The sequence below is a fragment of the Neovison vison genome, chromosome 7 (genome assembly GCF_020171115.1).
Source record: "Neovison vison isolate M4711 chromosome 7, ASM_NN_V1, whole genome shotgun sequence".
Classification (NCBI taxonomy): Eukaryota; Metazoa; Chordata; class Mammalia; order Carnivora; family Mustelidae; genus Neogale; species Neogale vison.
In genome coordinates this window covers 112,640,697-112,659,731 of record NC_058097.1, presented here as the reverse complement: position 1 = coordinate 112,659,731, position 19,035 = coordinate 112,640,697, and the positions used below count along the sequence as shown (strand labels likewise).

The window sequence follows — 19,035 nt, the reverse complement described above, 5'->3', positions numbered from 1 at the left end:
ACACCACCATTCATTCACTCACTCACTCACTCACTCCTCCATCCAACCAAACACCACCGTGCAGTCCATTCAACCAAACGCCATTGTGCTGTCGACTGTCCTGCATCTCACGGGCAAATCCATTTAATCATCAGGCCAGCTTGGTATTAACATGTAACTGGCCCAGGACAGCAGAGGGGATTTCAGAAGGGATTATGGCGAAGTGGGTGACGGATGGGAAGGGGCAGACTATCACATTCTGGAAGACAGGCACTCATCAACCTGGTACTCTAGTGTTGGCAAAATGGCGGGACCGACCACATTCCCCTTGAGGTCCATGACTTATGACTTAGTCCACACCAAGGTTTTATAGAAGTAGATACAATTTTACACCAAAATGGACTGAGGCATTAAATTTAAAAAACCAAATCACAGGACTCAAAGGAAGCAGAGGCGAGCGTGTATATGGTTATGGTTTGGGAGGAGTTTTCTTTGAATAATGCCAAACAAAGAAACCATGGAGGGCAAGAGTGATTGACTGGATCACAATGAAACAAACACACTTCTGTGTGCCCAAGACAGCCTGAAGTTAAAATACTTCTGACATGCATGACTAAGGGTTAATAACCTTATTATATTCGAGTCCTGAACAATGAAAAAGGCAAACACCTCAACAGGAAGGGGGGGCAGAGAACAACAAAGGCACTTCACAGAAGAAGTATAAATGGGTAATAAGGAAATTAAAAGCATGTCACCAATGATCAAAGAGATGCAAATGAACGATACCACTCGGGGAATATCAGATTGGCAAAGACTAAAGAGAATGGTAATGCCAAGGCAGGCAAGGACAAGGGGAGGAAACAAACACTCGTAACTCACTGGTGGGTGTGTAAACTGGAACAACCTTTCCAAAGGGCAACTTGGCACGCTGCATTAAAAGCCAATGACCTAGAAATCTGGCTTCTAAGTATTTATCTGCAGACTGTTAGCACATTATTTTTAATCTTAAAAAATTGCAAAGACTAAGTGTCCAATACGAGAAGGGACAAATACTTACATCTTTGCAATACTACCCCTTAAACGTAATTACAGAAATCGGTATTTATTATGATAGAGAGATCAGGTGCTATTAATTAAAGGATTTCAGAACAATGTACAGAGTGAATTGTAAGTTTCATCTATCTTTACCTTTCTATGTAAAGTATATACAGGAAAAAAAAAACAGCTCAAAGGATATAGTGATTATCACTGAGGGATGATATTATGACTGACTTCCTTTTTACTTTATATTTTCTGATTTTTCTACAATACCCAGAGACAACGGGTGTTGCCAAAACAACAACAGAAAACCCCACATATTCAAACAAGTTTAAACTACTGACAATTTTTTTCTCAAAAATGTTTATTTTTTTGTTGATTTCTGATTTTCAGAAGACAAGTAGTATGTAAAAGAACTATGAAAAGCGAAAAGGACTATACAAATCCAAGAGGGTGATCAATTATCCAGCATATTTTTTGAGTACCTACTATGTGTAAATCCTTGTAGAAAGTACCAGAAAATAAAACAAAAATTGGAATGACTCTCTATTCTCAGAAAAGATTTAATATGTCATAAAAGATAGAATGACATTTAATCCAAGACCGGAATTATGGGGATCCATGCAAAGTGCACAGAGAATGGAAAGGGACTAATGAATTCCTATCGGGGGAGGAGATAAATCTGGGATTGACTTCTTCGAGAAGGTGAGAGTAAAGATAATTCTGAAGGATAAATGGATTTCCCTAACCACAGACAGGAGAAGCAGAGGCAAAGGGGCAGCATCACCAAAGACTGCAGGGACAAGAATAGGTATGTGTGTGACATGCTTTACAAAGGGAAAGTGTGTCGAGACAGTGGGGACAGAAGAACCTGTGGAAATTTGGAGTGACGATGGAGCCAGAATAGGGAAGGCTTTCAGTGTCATAGCCAGGGTGTCACCTGTATATTGTAGGTTACTAGGAGCCAAGTTTAGTTTTGAAGAAGGGTTAGAAATCTGATCCGTAGCTCGCCTGAATGATCAACGCACCCAAATGTTCCAAGAAGAAATGAGATTATCCAGGGACGCCTGGGTGGCGCAGTTGGTTGGACGACTGCCTTCGGCTCAGGGCGTGATCCTGGAGTCCCGGGATCGAGTCCCACATCAGGCTCCCAGCTCCATGGGGAGTCTGCTTCGCTCTCTGACCTTCTCCTCGCTCATGCTCTCTCTCACTGTCTCTCTCTCTCAAATAAATAAATAAATAAAATCTTTAAGAAAAAAAAAAAAAAAAAAAAAAGAAATGAGATTATCCAGCCATAGTAAAGGAATGTAGCACATATACATGCTATGACCTAAATGAATCCTGAAAACATTATACTAAATGAAAGAAGCCAGTCACAAGAAAGTCCACATACCTCTATGATTCCATTCATGAAAGTCCTTAACAGGGGACTCACAGAGACAGAAAGGAGATTAGTAGTTGCCTAGGGCCGGGCTGGAGAGGGGGAAGCTCTTGTCTTGGCTAAAAGGCACAGATGGGGTTTCCTTCTGAGATGATGAAGATGTTCTCAAATTGTGGTGATGGTTGCACATATTGTGAATATACTAAAACCCACTGAGTTGTACACTTGAAATGAGTTGTGTGGCACATGAATTATATTTTAAGAAAGTTTAAAAAAGAAAAAGAAGAGGAGGAGACCAGCCAGGTGGCTACTGCAACAGACCAAGCAAGACATGGCAGGTTATGAATTCAGATAGTGGCAGTAAGCCACAAGGGAAAGGGCAGAGGACAAATCAGAGACACTGCAAAGAGAGAACGCACCATGTGGACAATGATAAGAGCAAGGGGAAAACAAAACAAACAAAAAAAAGCTCCAAAGCTTCCAACGTGAATGACTAGGACAGGAGGATGGGAAGAGAAGGCTGTTGGCAGACTATCACAGATGTGCTTTCTGCACCATGAGTTCAAGGAGCTGAGCCCCATCAGGCAGCGAGGAAACAGAGAGAGGGGCAGACCTGGATCGAACAGTCCTTCTCCCGGCACCAGTGTGGAGAGCTCTTTTGTGACTGGGGGCAATTACTCATTCTGTTTAGCGCAAACAGCTGGCATCAAGGTAGTCCTGATGCCTAGAAATATACTTTGGAGAATTTAGCCAGAGAAAGAAGGGAAGGCTGCCGCAAACAAGAAAAACCAGGGCACCTGAGTGGCTCAGTCCGTGAAGCGACTGACTCTTGGTTTCAGCTCAGGCTGTGATCTCAGGGTCCTGAGACTGAGCCCTGCACCTGGCTCCATGCTCAGCACGGAGTCCCCTTGAGAGTCTTTCTCTCCCTCTCCCGTGGCCTCTCCCCCACTCTAAAATAAATAAATCTTAAAAAGCAAAACAAAACAAACAAACAAAAAAACCCATAAGAAAACCAATTCTATATCTGTATCTACAACAGTCTCAGCCTTTAACAGAGCGGAGTCCTGCTCTAGGTCCAGACTCCGTAAAAGGAGCGCCATCACTGCGGCTGTTAAAGGTCACGGTTCCTGCAAAGACCACTCAACAGTAGAATGGCAGCGGCTGGCACCTCTTACCAGTGCACCTTCCAAGAGTACACACAGATTGACTCTGTTTACATCACAGAATGCAAGAACGTGAAGGAGAAACACTTGGCTCGTGAAATCAGAGGGTTAAAAAAAAGTCATTCAAACAAGCCAGAGTCAACAGAGGCTAAATACATAAATATATTTTTTTAAAACCAAAAAGATGGGCTAAAAAAAACAAACAAACAATAATAATGTGCAGAGCCCAGCAGGGCAGATCACCTTCAAAAAGCCCAAAGGTCAAGAGTTCCCCAAATTTGCATCCTGAGGTCTGTCAAGTTGAGCCTCTGGAAAACAAAGGGATTTTGCATATCATGTCCTAATGCCACAGGATACCAACTACGGCCACCCAGTAAGGCATAAAAAGTTGAGGTCGCTGCAGGGAAGCTATTATGAAACAGCAAGGCTCCCAGTCTCGGGAGAATGGGTCCAAAAAAAGCTCTCAACTGGAAGATAAATCTATTTGCACTACAGCAGAAGAGGTATGCGAGTCCCTCTGTGGAATTTTCCTGTAACAGGCGGTGCTGGTGAGACCCTACCGAGAAGGGCGTCCAGGTCTGGCTTCCCCACTCCTGGGGCCAACCCCCAACCCCACCCCAAGGCCAGGACCGGTTCCTATCACCAGGGGAGTGTGTGCTCCAGAAGGGGACAGAAAGAATCCAGTGGGAACTTGAGGAGAATACAGAAGGGACCGACACTCCAGAGATCTCCAGCCTGAAGTTCATGGGGGTTTTGAAAGAGAAAAGTATCTGCTGCTCTAATCTCAGCTGTCATCTCAGAGATGCAGACACTGGTGTCTTGCCGAAGGTCACACACTGGGTTGGAGGTAGAACATGTTCCAGGCTCCAGCTAAGTGACCGAATGACCATACCCATGGGGAGATAGAAGACAGGAGACTTCCAGCAATGAGACTAAAACCTATCTGGGAGGCTATTAAGTTGAAAGGAGTAAAACTGAGTGAGTGACTGTGGCCTAAGACTATCCTTCCTGGCTACTCTAAGGAAGATAAGGATCAGAGTTTTCTTTATCTATCCAGGGCATGAGTAACAACTGCGGATTTTCAGTATGCGGAGAGCAAGGCTATGACCACCCTCTCCTTCAACGTCAAACACAAGACAATGAAAACGTTAATAGCGGCGTAACATCTATAAGGTGGTTACAAACCTGCCGGGCCTCTTCCTCAATACCTTCCCAGGATTTGTCTCCATTAATCCTCCCAATCCCTACAAGAACCCTCCAAGGCAGGCATGATTAGCCCCATTTTATAGATGAGAAAATCAAGGCTTGGCAGAATAGGTAACTCACCTAGCATCCCGCCAACTAGAAAGGAGCAGAACCACCCGCACCTGTGCCTTAGGGTCCCCCACATAGCTAAAAGGAGGGAGCCCCCCTCTTGGGTGATGAAGCAGCCATTCGTGTCAGCATTAGAACAAGGAGATGCGACCTGAGAAGCACGACCTGCCCACTCCGTGGGGAAGGGGCATGGGGCCCGGACTCCGGAGCCCCATCAGTGCTCAGTTCCCAAGATCTGCATTTTCTGGGACCTGTCGTCCCAGCCACTGAATGTTTTCATAAATCTTACAAAACAAACAGACAAACTGAAGGGCTTTCAAATATTTCGGTATGGTTAAAATGCTTAATTGGACGGTGAACAATGTTTCGCTCTCCTTTATTTATTTCTTCATTCTCCTTTAAGCTGTACAGATATATTATATGCTTTCTTTTCGAGGTAGGGTCCATTTCACAATTTTATTTTTTACCAGTTTTTTTTGTCTCTTAGTTTGTTTTTTTTTTTTTTTTAAGATTTTATTTATTTATTTGACAGAGAGATCACAAGTAGGCAGAGAGGCAGGCAGAGAGAGAGAGAGGAGGAAGCAGGCTCCCTGCTGAGCAGAGAGCCCGATGCGGAACTCGATCCCAGGACCCTGAGATCATGACCTGAGCCGAAGGCAGCGGCTTAACCCACTGAGCCACCCAGGCGCCCCTCTTAGTTTGTTTTTTAAATAAGCCCTGACCCAGCCCTAAAGTGAAGCCACCCGATCAGCGATGACCCGGACAGGGCTCAGCACAGGGGAGAGTCCGCAGCAGAACTCGTCTCCCACACAGCACCTGACCCAGAGAGCACCACTCCCCAGAAGACTGCCCCCCCCTCCACGCCAAACCCTTTCTGAATGGCTAGGTTTACAGCTCCAAACTCCCACCAAATAAACACCCCTTTCCTCACGCAGTCAAGGACTCCGGTAGTGTAGAGGTTAAGGGCACAGGCTTTAGAGGCAGACATTTCAATTTCACCCCAGTTCTGCCATTAACCATGAGGTCTTGAGCCTGTTACCTAAACCTCTTTGGGACTCAGTTTCCTTATCTGTAAGATGGGATAAATACCACCTTTCCCATTTCATGAGATAAGGCAGGCAGGCAGGCTGGCTGGCTCACAGAAACATGGTTATAATTTGTAACCCTATTCTTGTGTGCTCCCAAAAGCCAGGCACTTGTGCTCCAGTTCGCCCCCCTCCCCACCCAAACATCTTGCCCACCAAGCTGGGAAACACATCTCCCTCTCTGGACATTCTGAGCCCAAGGGCTTCACACAGCTGAGTCCAGCAACCGCACTCCCCCTGCCTTACCCGTGAGGCTGTCCGTATGTGAAACCTGTTTTACACCACGTGAACTCTGCACACCCCTCTGTTCTGACCAGAACACGCAGCTCTCTCTCCTCCCATCAGTGCCTCGCTCCAGTTTCTGTGGTCTAGCTCCTGCTTCTTCCCTGCCTCAGAGACCCCTCTAAACTCTCTTGAAATCTCAGTGGCTTCCATCCTCAAGGACCTAGCCACGTCCCACCTCCTCCGTTCAAGCCCTTTTCCATTTATGTTGCTCTCATCCTCTCTGTTCTTGTCCACCTTTGTAGTTATAATTTGTATTCATTAAATGCCTCCATAAATTACCTTGACCAATCCTCTAACTTTTCATGGGTATTTGTCTTCTCTCTTCTCAGGGGCAAAGACCTGTCTTCCAATTGCTTTACACCTGCAGTGGTTAAGGATGTGAACTCTGGGGGTGCCTGGGTGGCTCAGTGGGTTAAAGACTCTGACTGGAGCTCAGGTCATGATCTCAGGGTCCTGGGATAGAGTCCCTCGTTGGGGCTCCCCTCAGCAGGGAGCCTGCTTCCCTTCCTCTCCCTCTGCCTGCCTCTCTCTGCCTGCTTGTGATCTCTCTGTCTGTCAAAATAAAATAAATAAAACCTTAAAAAAAAAAAAAAAAAAAGACCGTGAACTCTGGAGTCAGACCGCCAGCTTGAACACTTTGGGGCTGTGTGACCTGAGCCTGATTACTTAACCTCTCTGTGCTTCAGTTTACTACTTGGTAAAATCCACACCATATTAATATATAGCTCAGAAGACTGCTAGGAGTTAATCTATAGAAACATTTAAGATATATGTGATATAGTCAACTGTCATGTTAAGTTTTAGCTACTACTATTGATGTCCTTATCATCAGGATCACTATTATAGTGCTTAGAAGGAGACAAAGGATGGAGCAAAAACATCAATTTGTTGCATTCGAGAGGCATCTTTATCTAAGTAAACTTCGTCTAGGGCTAGATAATAAATAATAAATATTTTATCTTTGTGGGCCACAGGTCTGTGTCACAACTGCTCAGCTCTGACCCTGGATCATGAAAGCAGCCACAGACAATGCCATCCACAAATGAGTGTGACTGTGGACCAATGAAACTTTACTTACGGACTCTGACACCTTAATTTTGTACAATGTTCACATGTCATGAAATATGACCCTTCTTTTCTCGCAACCACTTAAAAATGTAAAAACCAAAAACCACAAAACATACATAGCTGTACTAAAGCAGGCAGGGAGCTAAACTTGGGTCCTCCCCCCCACCCCACCCCAACCCTGGCTGTTGCTTGCTGACCGCTGGCCTAAGGTCAGCAAGACCTAACGTCTTCCGTGACAGTTCAAATCCATACCTTTATTCCACAGGCAGTAAGAACATCGCCATCGGGTTTTAAGAAGGCAAGTGCGCCCAGGGCCCCGCTTCCAGAAAAGCAGCTGTAGTTCCCATGACTGGTGCTGAACAAGACTCCTGGTTCTCCTCTCCTCTGCCCTTCAGAAGCCTCCTGGTTCCCAGACTCCCTGTGGTCAGGCAGGGCCACATGATAGTGCTGAAGGGCAATGACAGCGTGCCTACTTCCAAGGAGAAGCCCTGAGGGGCCAGGTTCTCCTGACCTCTATGGTGACTATGGAGGAGGGTCCAGGAGATTCTTACAACCTGGATCACGGAGCCACCTGCCATGCCCCGTGCCTCACAGAGGATCACCTCCCTGGAAGTCTTGGCGGGGGGCGGGGGGCAGGGGGCGGGAGGGGGTGGCCATGCTCAAGAGCTAACTTACTGTGAGTTGAGCGACTGAGTCTGCGCGCGGGGGGGGCGGGGGGGAAGCAGCTGCTATCATAGTATAACCAAGCCTATCCAGTCTAATTCAACATCTTTATTCAAACATAAACCAAAGAAGGACGTTAAAGGTAAATAAAAACATCTAGCAAAATCTAGTTAACCTATCCTTTCATCTTAACTCATTTAGGAAACATATGTCCAGACTTCCAGACAAGGGATTAGAAGCATTCCTCTCCACGTTTTCTCATGAGAAACCCTAAATCATCTCTTCCAGCAATAAAATTCAATGGCAGTAAGTCTCATAACAGCCCAGAGGAAGGGTTTCTAGCCAGAACAGAGACCCTCAGGCGCAGGGGTACCCCTCATGTGTGAGGGACCCATTCAAAGACCCCCAGTGGCCGCCCACAACCACAGGTACTACCAAACCCTATACATATACACACTACCCCTTCTCTTGTACATACACACCTATGATTAAGTTTAATTAATAAATTAGGCACAGTAAGAGTTTCACAACAATAATAAGAGAACACTCACACTGTCATAAAAGCTACGTGACTGTGGTCTCTCTCTCGGTCACAATAGCTCACTTCACTGTACTCACCCTTCTTTTTCTTTTCTTTTTTTTTTTTTTAAGATTTATTTATTTATTTGACAGAGAAAGAGAGGGAGAGAGAGAGAAAGAGATCACAAGTAGGCAGAGGGCAGGGGTAAGGGGAAGCAGGCTTCCCGCGGAGCAGAGAGCCCAATGCGGAGCTCAGTCCCAGGACCCTGAGATCATGACCTCAGTCGAAGGCAGAGGCTTAACCCACTGAGCCACCCAGGCGCCCCTGTACTCACCCTTCTTGGGGTGAGGTGAGATGATAAAATGTCTACGTGGCGAGATGAAATGACGTGAATGCTGGAGGCGGGATGGCATAGCGCTGGGCTACTACGGACGCTCTGAGGATCCAGCAGGAGGGGCACCTGCCTCCGCACCACAGTTGACCACAGTTGGCCATAGGGAGCTGAAACCTCAGAAGGCAAACCCACAGAGAAGCAGGGGAGAGTACGGGACAGGGATAGGGAGGGACGGGGGCGGGGCGGTGGACTGCCATACCCGTCATCTGATTTGTTCTGACACAGTCTCTGCCAACCACCTCACATTCTAATACAGTAAATTTCTTTCTTCTTAAAATAATAATGATGGTGACCAGAACCACAAAAAACCATGGTGACAGCCGCTTATCTCAAGCCAGGGACAGCTCCCAAAGTACAGACCTGGATATGAGGTAGGACTTCTTTTTTTTTTTTTTTTAAATCTTTAAAGTCAAAAGATCCAGTCACTGCCCAGAGCCATCCTGATCACTCATGGGATTTCAATGCTTAGGTGACCAGCACTCAGTGCCCTGGATTTAAAAGACCATGGGAAAACTCTCAATTCCCATCCCATCGAATCATAAAGTTAATCTTGCACTGTTAGCCAGAGAGGGTGTCTGCTGGGGGATGTCTGTGAATGAGTATTTAATATTTTCTTTTTAAAAAATATTTTATTTATTTATTTGACAGAGAGAGAGAGAGAGAGAGATCACAAGTAGGCAGAGAGGCGGCAGAGAGAGAGGGGGAAGAAGGCTTCCTGCTGAACAGAGAGCCCAATGCAGGGCTCCATCTCAGGACCCTGGGATCATGACCTGAGCCGAAGGCAGAGTCTTAACCCACTGAGCGCCCTGAGTATTTAATATTTTCAAGTGAAGGTTCAGTGTTTCCTGCTGGCTAAAGAAGCATACCAAGCCCCCACATCACAAGCCACCGCTCTCTGCGGGCGACAGCCTTTCTCTAAACCATTCGTGGAAAGAAAGCAGAGAGCCCAACTCATCTGCCCAGTGCTGTCATTTAATCCCACTTTCAAAACAGCTACCCCTCAAAGCAAACAGAAGTCCCCTACCAAGGCCACCAGCAGGTAAGGAGATGGTGACAAGGTTCAGATTCCCAAGGTGGCATCCAGAATCTGGAGCTACTGAGGGACCCCAACCCTCACTGCAGTTCACCTCCTGGTAAACGTCTGAGTCACTGGGAAGCCTGGCTCTCAAGGAGGCCATGCCTTCCTCGGCCTCTAGAGAAAATTTCTCATGAAAGAACCTCCCAACATAAATGATCTGACCTGATCTTGACGCTCCAGAGGGAGAAATTCCGAACTTTTCCCTTATGTCTAATTTAAATTCTCGCTTGGAACCTCACCCATTTCTTCTTTCATGAAAGTGTTTCACGCATTAACAGATCTGAAGGTGAGGGGGAGAAAAACACAGGAGACGATGGACTTCCGGTAGGTGATGAAACATGGCCGACCATGAGTACCCAGGAGCCATGGAGGAATGCAAAAATGAATTTCTGTCTCAGCTACTGGTGAGGACATCAGCGAGCAGGCTCCTTTACACAGCACTCACAGTCTTAAATAAACAGTGTGAAAGTATCACGAATCCTCACTCACCCACTCAAACACAAAGAGAAGCTCAAAATTCCTCTCCTCTGGGGACCACAGCCTGGCCACAGAAATGCCTCCCCCTTCTATGTGTCAAGAACCCAGGCCTCTTTACTCTGTTTTCCTGGAACCGGATTCCTGCAGCACACTGACTTTCCTGAAGGTCTGCCCGAGCCTCCAGCACCCACCAACCCCAACAGATGTGAAGCCCAGGAGCACAAGGATGGAGAATCAAGACAGATGTCTCTACAGTCTGCCTAGTCCTGTGGGGCCAAAATAATCCGTCCATGGCGCAGCCCCACAAAACTGGAGAGCTTGGCGTTTGAGGTCCTGAAGCCCTAGGAATTTGGGATATCTTTGCATCACACACCCTCCCCGAAATAAATAAATAAATGATAACCATGGAGAAGCTAAGGAGGACTGAATTGTTCTTTGACTTTTTTTTAAAAAAAGATTTTATTTATTTGTCGGAGAGAGCGACAAGCAGGGGGAGTATCCGGCAGGGGGACAAGCGGGCTCCCCGCCGAGCCGAGAGCCCGATGCAGGACTTGGTCCCAGGACTGAGCCAAAGGCAAACGCTGAGCTTAACTGACGGAGCCACCCAGGCATCCCTGAATTGTTCTTTTAAAACATCTTATGGCCTCCAAATTGCGTATGTTCCAGAGCCACGATGACTCTCTGGCAGTCCTCTGTGTTTCCATGGACCACCTCCTCTCTCTCTCTGTCCTCTGCCCTTAACTTGTGCACCAAATTCCCAGGAGACAGAACCACAGGATCATCTTTTGAGAAGGGAGGCTGAACAGTGGGAAGATTTCCCCCTCACCGTCCCACCACTTGGCAATCACAGACACATACCTTGATCCGCATCACCCAAAAGCATCCCCTGTGATAACCCCCAACACCCTGAGGGGGGTGTTAGCGCTATACAAAGGATGGGCTCTACTCACCTAATGCTGGCCAGCCTTCATGCCCCCACTCAAGTCCCAATGATTCCAGAAAGTGTCTTTGCTACCCTAGATGCAACGAATTCCAGCCTCCTCTGAATTTCTAGAGAGCGTGCTGCTAATTACATGAATCTGTCCCTTAGCATTTACTGACTGACTTGGGGGGGGAAGGGAGTGTGTGTGTGTGTGTGTGTGTATAAAGGGGTTGGGTCTCATTCTCTCAGTGAAGCTACCAATCCCCTGAAGTCAGAGGCAGTACCCTTTACATTTTTTTAACCCCACGATGCCTAAGCACAGGACTGTGAAAATAACCATGACTTTGTCCACATGTGCAGACTGAAAGGATGGAGGAAGAGCAGACGTGCAGACCTTGCCCCTGTCCTCTGGGAAGGCAGGTCCAACGCAGACACCCCTGTTGTCGCAAACTGAAGTAGGAGTCAAGTAAGAAGAGCGCAGCCTACTGCCTTCTTCACTAACTGGCTGCAGGAATTTAGCCAAAACCCTTTAGCACTCTGTACCTCAGTTTCCCCAGCTCTCAAATACAGACGCCAGCTGCTTCATGGGCCTGTAGTAAAGACTGACTAAGATGCTGCCCTTCCTTACACTTTTAAAAGTCTAACTAACAAAATAAATACAAGGCAAAGAGACCGTAAGGCAGGGGGGCGGCGAGGGGAGAAAAGCCAGTCTACGATGTCGTTAACTGCTGAGAAAAGTGCACCACAGAAGAGCAACAGGAACAGGGGAATCCCAAGGGAAAATGACCCACAAATCCAATGCCTGACTGTACACCGGCCCTGTTGTCTCAGACAGTTGCTCGCTCTGTAAAACGAGGACCTAAAACACAACGCTGCGAACTCTGCGGGACTTAACACCTATAAAGTGCCTCGTGTGGTCCTTGACGTGTAGTGAGCACTCAGTGAATGTCAGCTGCCGTTACTGCTGTGATTATCAGCGTTATCAGCATTTATATCTCGTGTGTGTGTGTGTGTGTGTGTGTGTGTGTGTGTGTAGCCTAAGGTAGGGCTCGAACTCATGAACATGAGATCAAGACCTGTGCCAAGATCAAGAGTCAGGCACCTAACCAACTGAGCCACCCAGGCACCCCAACATCATCATCATTTTTTATACCACTAACACATAGCTGGTGTTCCAGAAATGTTTCTAGAAATGACGCAAACACTAGGAAGTTAGTTAATTCCATCCTCTTCCATATGCAGATAACGTCACCCAGAACAAGGTAGCCAAGCTGTTTGGTCACCTTGTTCCTACCAGGTCTCCCGGTGGACAGAGGAGGAGAGGTCCCGGGCGTGAGCTACCACCAAAGGGAGCTGCACGCAAGCCCAAACACTCACACACACACGCAAGCCTGGCCGCTGGGCCAACACAGACCAGTATATTTACACCTAAGGAAATAGTGACTCACAGGGCCTAACACTGTCCAGGCATCAATGGTCAAACCTCCCCATCCTTGTAGTATTTTATTTGGCTGGAAGGGCCAAGGTTATCCCAGTTCCAGTTCCCAGCATCACCCTGGTCTGCTGAAATGTATCAAGGGTTACTCAAGGCAGATTTTTAAAGACACTGATCTCTGCATGTCCCTGAGGGACCAACCCAGGCTGAGCAGAGAAGCATTCTGTACTAAAGTGATGTCTCCTCGGCAGAGACAGCCAAGCACTCCTCAGTCCCAACTCGGCCATGCGGACAGCAGGGGCAGGGAAGGACGTGGAGTGATTTCCAATCGTGAACCCAGTGTCCCCACTCACCCAGCAGGACCTGGGCCTTTCCCGGAGGCCTCACCCAAGTTACAGGCCCAGCCTGGCTCTGCTGAGGAATAAAGAGGCGCCTCTAAATGCTGCCGACTGGGCCTGGAATTCTCAGTGACTACAGATTCTGCCGATCCCCTCCAACCAACCCTGAAGGAATAAGGAACCTGGCCCCAAGAAAGCGGTAAGGCCACTGCAGTACCTCTCCTTCATTTCCTCCACCTTGGAGGGGGGATTTCCAGTACAAGAGTTAAACATAAGAGGGAGTGACAGCAGATCCTGAAGAGAAGAAGGTACAGGCTTGGGGGGGGGGGTCCCTGATGGTGACCATTCCTCAGGACCTCAGTTTTTAAGAGTTAAGCTCACAAGAATGAGCTCCTCCCTTAACCCTCTTGCCTAAAGGAGGAGGACTGGACTAGACAATTCTGTCAGACCTTAACCTAGGGTCAGCAGGGGTTTCTGGAAAGCCTGATGTAACCCAGAGCCGGGTTAGGACCCCATGTACTAAACTGCCCGATTCCTACCCTGACTCTAAAAATCAACCTCCCAACCCAGAGAGATCACCTCCCACGGTCCCACCACAGACGTACTGCGGGTGGACGGCTCCCAGAGGCAAGGAAGGCAGGGCGCATCCCTGCAGGGAATTCTCCCAAACTCTCCTCCTCCGGGCCTCCACTGTCCTCAAGGAGAGAAAGCGCCTGCCCACCACCTCCCTCCGCAACCCCCCAGCCCACAGAGCCTTCCTCCTCTGAGCTGCACGCGTCACCCTGCAGGGAGTACCATGACAAAGTTTTCCAAGCAAAAGGTCCAGTTTCTCAAGCAGATAAAAAGCCGATTCACCCACCCACCCGATTCAAAGGAGAAAAGGGAGAGGTGAGGGTTTTATTTTTAAAATGGAAGGTAAAAATACTCTGACTACGTCTGTGGCCACCAGACAGCAACCTCACACAAGTCAGGCACGAAGAGGCTTTAATATGCCAACATCAGGCCCCGGAAGAGGCACCGACAGAGCCCCAAGGTGGGTGTGTGTGTGTGGTGGGCAGGCGGTGGTGGGCACGGAGGTGGGGGCCACCCCCTCCCCTTGGGACGCCAGGCATGCCAGAGGTGGGAACCTGGCCCTCATGACAGTCTCCTCAGAGACAAGCCTCCAGGCAATCAGAGCCTGCCTCCCAGGACGAGGGTACCCTAAGGAGCAGGGTGAGCACGGCCCCTGGTGATGTCTGTTGGGCTGGGAGGGGTACCACCGCACCCACCTCCAGCCCAAGATGACCCCCCCCGGCCCTCATGCAAAGGTCCCATCTCTACCAAGTTCCCTCTGTACAAGGTCCCTCAAAGTTGGAGACTCTCTGCAGCTGTACTTTCTCTCCACGGCCCCCACCCCCCAACTTCCACTGGACCCCTCCCCCAAGAAGATGCTGGCAGAAAACACTGCAGCAGTGCAGAAGCAAGGGTAAGCCGGAGAGGGTGACCCAACTTTGCAGAGTGTGCGCCCCCCACCAACCTCGGACCCCTCAAGGGCCGTCCGTGCAAAGGAGACCTCCTAAGGATGCAGAGGTGCTGGTGGGGGTGGGGTGGACATGGACAAGGACCTGGTTGAAGAACGATGTCGATGACGAAGAGGAAGGTGCCGTATCCCTCCTCTACTTACCAGGAGAGCTTGAATCCTTTCATTAGTACAGGCACGAGAATCCACTGACCGTGTCCTTAGCATCCCCGTGACAGCTCCGGAGGTCCCAGGACATATTTGAAAAGATGACGAAGTCCCCAAAGAACAGAATCCCATGTAATGTGACTTGAACACAGAGAGAGAAAGAAGACAGGGAAAGAGGGAGAGCAAGCGCCGGCCAGAAGGACCCCTGCGCGCTGGGCTCGGAGGCCAAGGGCAGCTTCTGCAAATCCAGCCCCGGGCTGGAGCTGCCTGCCCGAGCTGTGGCTGCCGCTGCCAGCTCCTGATGGGGACGGGCCACGCTGGCCAGGCTGCAAAACAAGCCCGGAGGGGCTGTCAACAGGCAGGCCGGCTGGCCACCCACCCACCCTCGCCTCCCGCCGGCTCAGGGCAGCCTCGGGGCAAGGACCGGAGGAGAGCCCGGCAGGAGAGCGAGAAGCAAGCAGAACCTGCACCTCTCTTCCCCCAGGCGGCAGCTCCCGCAGCTCCATATAATCTCCTCATCAATGCAGTACCCAAGCAAAGCACTGCCAGCCACTTCCGCCCATTTAAAGACACAGCACATGTTTTGTCCCGGGATGGGACAGAAAGTCAGGGAGAGGGTGGGTGAGTGAGCGAGCAATGTGACTCCCGTGACTCCCGGGAAGGAAGAGGAGAGGGGCAGGAACAGCGGAAGGCGGGCACTTCCCCAGCATCCATCCAAGGGTTAAAATGCCACACCCGGTGGGGGTCCGGTGGGGAGGAGAGCTGACCCCAGGCCCTCAGCTAACCTCAGGAACCCAAAGCCCTGCAGACCTGAAGCCTGGGGAGAGGGTTAGTGCCTGGGTGGCCAAAGGCGAGCTGCTCAAGGCCACCTTAAGTGGAATCCTCTCACTCTCTGCCCGGCAAGGGCAAGGCGGGGCAAGCTCCGGAGTGAGATCCTGAGAGCAGGAGCCGCTCAGAGCACACAGAACACACAGTTCCTTCCCCTGCTGGGTAAAGTGCTTTGCCACCACTTCTGGAGTGCGTGGTGAGGCAGCAGCTTAGGGTGACCCGGCAGCACCCCCGTCACCTGGGGCCCCAGCATCCTTTTAAGGTGGCTGCAAGGCCCAGTGTTGAATCTAGGCAATGTTTTATCACCAATACGGGGCTCTAAGAAGACTCAGAACCGGCAGAGCATCAAAGGGAGGAGGCACGGAGACTGTCAACCCCAACGAGAACATACAATTCACTCTTAAAATCCTCCAGGCTGGGCCCACTGTGTTCCAGCCCCAGCAACCTCCCTGGCTGTGTGGTTTTTTTTCTTTTTGTCGTCCCCTAGATTACAGACTATCTGGGTCAGTAATGCGGATGGGTGAGAACAAACAAAGAGGAGATTAATTATGAAATAGCAACCTTCAACTGAACCATATTAAGCCTTTACCCCGAAACCTGCCTCAAAGCAGTCATCTGCAGACATCCGTACGTGCTGTACGTACACCATCTACACCCAGCCCTCCAAGGTGACGGTCAAGAAAAACTGGAATGAAAGAGCCCCACCGGGGATACTCACTGTACCTGCAATTACGCGTTTATTACCCGCCTTCCTTTTTTTAGACGGCACACTCCGTGGAGGCAGGCACTGTGCATCGCGCTCAGGTCCACTGACTTCGGAGGGACTGTATGCAGTAGGCACTATTCGCAAGTGGTTAACTGAAGTGGCCTTATTCGAACCGAACCAAAATACTGCAGTCTCCCTCCAGTGTCCAGATGGTCCAGCAGAAGCACTCTTTATGGGGTCCAGAGCTTTTAGAGACGTCCTCCCAAAGCAGTTTGGGGCTATGGACTTTCCCTCCTCCATCCACAGCCCCTAGGCTAGACAACACCGAAATGCTTTCGAGACTTCTGAACACATCTTTAGTTATATACCGGCACCAAAAGACATTGTGGGGAAGCTGAAGTTCTCCTTTACAACCCAGATAATTCATTCAAAGGGCCTCCCGAGACCAGTGACACCAGCTCCTGGACAAATGTCACTTAGAGTACTCTAGGTAGATGAGACTGTTTTCATACTGCCCCACGGACTGCTCTGATCACAGATAGCAAATAAAACCTGCATCAAAGTTTCCAATATTCCACGAGAAGCAAATCACTATTTAAAATTCTTCGGTTTTAACTCTTTACCTATTTTTTTTTAACTCCTTGCAACTATTAATAAGAATGCATTGGAAGCATATTATGTCAGACATCATGCTAAGCCTTTAGTTGCATTATCTCATTTAACTCTCATATCCATATTACGAAGTGGTGACGATCATCATTTTTCAGGCAGTGCCGTTGAAAGCAAGTATAGCACCTAAGATCTGCCTAACGCTAAACGGCCCACAAGTTGCAAGCCTGAAACTTGAACTCAGGCATGTTCAACCTCAAAACCCAGTCTCTTAATCATGATCTACGCTTATTAAAAAAAAAAAAAAATCCATCAGACAAGTTAATGGATAAGGGCTCACATGCTCCCAAGGCAAAAAGAACCCAGGCAACAGGTGACAAAGGATGCTGAGTCAAGTTAGCTCCTTCTTTCCACTACTAGTGCTGATGAGTTAGCTTGCTTACATATCAGTGTATGAATGTGAAGTGAGTAACGAGACAAGGAGAGCCTTGTGGGTTGGGAGGCCATCGCCTGCCTCAAATCCCCGTTGGCTGTTTCTGGTTTCTGAAACCAGAGCTTTTCAGAGAGCTCTAGAGCCTGGCTCCATTGTCGTGGTCCATAAGAAAATCTTAAAAAATGATAGAAATAGGATTTCAAAGAGCCATGGGATTGCTATCTTTCCTTGAAATAAAGAATAAAACCAAGCAAGATGAAAGACATTCTTCACTCAATGTATTTCCCTCCCTATCTTCTCCCAGAGGGCAGACCGTTTTATATGGTTTGGAAAGGTTCCTGACGGGCAAGCTGTGAGCACTGACATAATTCTAGATTACTCTGGGGGGTGAATGCGTGGATTAACGGTCAGGAAGGTGCTTTCGATTCTCCTGCTTCTGCCTGACTCTGCGATCTGGCTGCTCCTTGATGTCTGTATTTCAGGAAGGGCAGGAATTTATTCTTAAGATTTTATTTATTCATTTATTTGAGAGAGAGAGAGAGAGAAAGAGAGAAAGAGAGAGAGCTCGTCAGGGGGAGCAGTAGAAGAGGGACAAGTAGACTCTGCACTGGGCACAGAGCCTGACACAGGGCTCGACCTCACCATCCCAAGATCACCACCTGAGCTGAAACCAAAAGCCAGATGCTCAACTGACTGAGCCACCCAGGCGCTCCATGGAAGGGAAAGAATTTTTTTAAGAAAAAACGAAAGTCCCAAGACTTCTATTTCTGGCAATATAGCAGACTAGATATGCTGATGGACCTTCCTGCTAAAAACAACTAAAAATGCTGGATAAAATAAAACATCTAAAAAGGAAGAAAAAAAAAAAAAAGAGGAAATTCTTTTAAAATGCTTGATGAGCTATCAAAACAGTAAGACATACTTAGAGGCCACAAATTTAGTGAGGGCAGAAACCCAGAAAATTAAAGAAAGCCTTATGGGTATGTTTTCTAGAGAAGGCACTTGTGGAACCTTCGAAACGGGGACTTGGGGTTTTCCGGACCTCACAGAACATGGCGGACAGAGACAACACCAGAGGCTCACTTTAAAAACAAAGTGAGAAGGGAAAGGAGATCACCTCATCAAATAGGTCCTGCTGGCTTACCCTCACCCTAAGAATAAGCATAAAAGAAACTCCCACATGCTGCTGAGGAACTAAAGGACAGCCCTGTCTTTGACCTTGGCAGAGACTGAAGGAGGAAAAACCATCTCCCCTCATGCTGCTGAGGAACTAAAGGACAGCCCTGTCTTTGACCTTGGCAGAGACTGAAGGAGGAAAAACCATCTCCCCTCGTAAGTCATAATTACCAACTGATCCTCACACAGACGGCGGCCTGAGGGTTTCCTCACACACACAAACAAAAACAACGTCCAGAATGGAGAAGGCTGAGGAAACTCAACCACAGTAAACCTGTGAACACCTGATCATCAAAACTGATCATAAAGAGGGAGAAAAAAGGGGCACGTGGGTGGCTCAGTGGGTTAAACCTCTGCCTCTGGCTCAGGTCATGATCTCAGGATCCTGGGATCAAGGCCCCCATGGGGCTCTCTGCTCAGCAGGGAGCCTGCTCCGCACCCCCCCTTTGCCTGCCTCTCTGCCTACTTGTGATCTCT

General features: G+C 48.5%; 1 protein-coding gene across 10 annotated transcripts in view; it reads right to left on the bottom strand.

The window, feature by feature from the left end:
• The window catches only part of GRAMD1B (GRAM domain containing 1B), a 178,910-nt gene that overhangs the window by 76,511 nt on the left and 83,364 nt on the right, over nucleotides 1–19,035 (bottom strand). Inside the window, exon 1 of one of the 10 annotated variants that reach the window (XM_044258079.1) lies at nucleotides 14,804–15,086. The exons of 8 other annotated variants lie outside the window; for them this stretch is intronic. In XM_044258079.1, coding sequence (XP_044114014.1) covers nucleotides 14,804–14,826 — 23 coding nt within the window. In that variant the 5' untranslated portion in view covers nucleotides 14,827–15,086. Of the gene's footprint in view, nucleotides 1–11,395; nucleotides 11,473–14,803; nucleotides 15,087–19,035 lie in introns of those variants that run through there. One more of the 10 variants, XM_044258081.1, reaches the window with a different exon arrangement.